A 2,983-nucleotide genomic window follows, 5' to 3' on the forward strand; every position below is an offset into this window, starting at 1 on the left:
ACACACGACCACAACACACTCACACACACTCTCTCTCACACACACACACACGACCACAACTCACACACACACACACACACACACATATTCACTGCATAAACGGCTTCTGCAGGTCTTAAAACACACATTAAGGCATCAGATCAGCAAGCCTTAAATTCATAAAGTTATGGTATTAAATGTTCCATTGCAAATATCTGAACATCCTTAAATCAAGAGTCTTGTTTTCAGAGAAACTGAACAAAATGAGTTTGTTTAAAACGAGTACAAATGTATGTCAATGTATGTCAAACTTGCTTTCTCTTTGAATTAATTTCATTTTCTAAATCCATCGGCAGATATTTGCTTGTTTTAATTATAACATTAATTATCAGCTCAATTTTGACCAATTTCTCATTAAACTAGACTTCTTATTTTATTTCATTTTGCATCTCCAGTAAATGCGTCTTGATTTATGAGCCGTTAGACATTTGCACTGGAAAACAAGAGAAACACTGAGGAAGAGCAGCACTTTTCTGCAGTTTAACCAGAATAATCCGCAGCAGTTATTTCAGTATTCTAGTGTTTGGAGCAGAGATATTCAAGACTTAAGCTTCAAAACTTTGAAGCGTTGATAACACAAGACATTTACATGTAGAGAGCACATCGATGTATCGTGTTCCATTCTATTTATTTATTTTACTCGCTCTTAAAACGTCTTAAATTAACCTTCATAAAACCTGCAGAAACCCTAATATGATTATGAATATTATTATATTAATAATATTAATTAATATTATAGTTAGGCTTTTTATTATTATTATTTTAGTAATGTAGTAAGGAGAAATTATTTTTATTATTATTGCATTTTAGTTAGTATGAAGAAATATATGCATGGTATACAAGCACAATTCAAATTTTGCATAATTTCTGCATATGAACAATTTCCATGTGTTTTCAGAACTATCACATGGTCTTTCGTGGATATAACAGTTTTGTGCTCGATAAACGCTTTAGAAAATAAGACTTAAAGCGATGGTTCACCCAAAACTTTCTGTCATCGTTTGCTCTCCTGTATGAGTTTCTCTCTTCTGCTGAACGGTCTTCTGTGATATTTTGAAGAATGTTGGGAACCAAACAGTTGCTGGTCTCCATTGACTTCCATGAAATTTTTTTACACACATACATACTGTTGAAGTCAATGGGGTCCATCAGCTGTTTGGTTCCCAACATTCTTCAAAATATCTTCATGTTCCACTGGAGAAACTCATTCAGGTTTGGAACAACATGAAGGTGAGTAAATCATGACAGAAGAAATGGATTAGCTATTCTTTAAGTGCTATTAACATGAATGTTGCTGCATATTATGTCTGTCTGCGTGTGTGTCTGCGTGCGTCTGTGTCTGTGTGTGTGTGTGTGTGTGTGTGTGTGTTCATCTGTCTGTGTCTGCGTGTGTGCTTGTCTGTGTCTGTGTGTGCGTGTGTCTGTGTGCGTGTCTGTATGTGTGTCTATGTGCGTCTGTCTGTGTGCGTGTCTGTATGTGTGTCTATGTGCGTCTGTCTGTGTGCGTGTCTGTATGTGTGTCTATGTGCGTCTGTCTGTGTGCGTGTCTGTATGTGTGTCTATGTGCGTCTGTCTGTGTGCGTGTCTGTATGTGTGTCTATGTGCGTCTGTCTGTGTGCGTGTCTGTATGTGTGTCTATGTGCGTCTGTCTGTGTGCGTGTCTGTATGTGTGTCTATGTGCGTCTGTCTGTGTGCGTGTCTGTATGTGTGTCTATGTGCGTCTGTCTGTGTGCGTGTCTGTATGTGTGTCTATGTGCGTCTGTCTGTGTGCGTGTCTGTATGTGTGTCTATGTGCGTCTGTCTGTGTGCGTGTCTGTATGTGTGTCTATGTGCGTCTGTCTGTGTGTGTGTGTCTGTATGTGTCTGTGTCTGTGTGTGTGTGCGTGTGTGTCTGCGTGTTTGTTTGTGTGCGTCTGTCTGTGTGTGTGTGTGTCTGTCTGTCCGTCTGTGTGTGTCTGTGTCTGTCTGTGTGTATGTGTGTGTGTGTGTGTGTGTGTGTCTGTATGTGTCTGCAGGGCCGCTGGCAGACGCAGATGCAGCAGTTGAGGGATATGGGCATCCAGGATGAGGAGGTGGCTCTGCGAGCGCTAACAGCCACAAACGGAGATCTGCAGGCCGCTCTCGAGCTCATCTTCTCTGGTGGAGGAGGAGGACTCTGATGTGTGTGTTTGATCTTTAGATGCTGTGAAGTGACCAGCACTGGCTGTTAGTTCACTATCAAACACACATCTACCTTTGCCTTAAAACATGCTTTGTTTGTTTGTTTTTTACTTTATCTAAATAAAGTTTAATTATAGAATGCATCATTTTAGATGTGTGATCTGTGAAGGATAAACTGTATTTGAGTGTTAGTGGTCATGCGTGAATGAATGGCCACTCTGGTAATGCCAGTAGATGAGCACTAGATGGCGCTGTAAGATAATATAAAGGAATAGAGTCTCTGTTGCGCTTAATACTCATATAGTGTGTGAAAAACATGCGGCATAAATATACAATACTTGCATTAATAAACTACATTTTCCCACAAAACTCGCACTTTTGAGTTCTCAACATTTTTTTAAACAAAGATCAAAGGCAGTACAATAGTATTATTACAGTAAGGAGAACATTTATTATTATTATTACAGTAAGGATTTTTGTATTATAGCAATATTGCAGTAATTGTTTTATTAGTATTACAATATTATGGTAAGGAGTTGAGCTACATGTAGTTGAACTGTGCCATTGATTATTCTGTGAAAAGTAAAACTGAACATTTTCATCTCATGCTATATCAAAGGAAGAGAAATTCAATAAAAATTACTTCTTATAATCTGCGTGTGAGGCTTGTGATGGACTGACCGTTCATCCAGAGAGTTTCCCCGCCGGTGGCTCAAGACGCTGGGTTACAATCCAGCTCCCCGCAACCCTAATAAAGACAACCAGCTGTGGATAATAGAATGGA

The 2,983-nt window shown here is 39.2% G+C and overlaps 1 protein-coding gene across 1 annotated transcript in view; it reads left to right on the forward strand.

Annotated features, from left to right (window-relative positions):
* ubl7b (ubiquitin-like 7b (bone marrow stromal cell-derived)) overlaps positions 1–2,340 on the forward strand; it is a 5,109-nt gene extending 2,769 nt beyond the window's left edge. The window contains exon 8 of the mRNA XM_016516329.1: positions 2,055–2,340. Coding sequence (XP_016371815.1) covers positions 2,055–2,198 — 144 coding nt within the window. The 3' untranslated portion in view covers positions 2,199–2,340. The remainder of the gene's footprint in view (positions 1–2,054) is intronic.
* Positions 2,341–2,983: the final 643 nt, after the last annotated feature.

The sequence above is a fragment of the Sinocyclocheilus rhinocerous genome, unplaced genomic scaffold (assembly GCF_001515625.1).
Source record: "Sinocyclocheilus rhinocerous isolate Xijiao unplaced genomic scaffold, SAMN03320098_v1.1 scaffold1499, whole genome shotgun sequence".
Lineage (NCBI taxonomy): Eukaryota > Metazoa > Chordata > Actinopteri > Cypriniformes > Cyprinidae > Sinocyclocheilus > Sinocyclocheilus rhinocerous.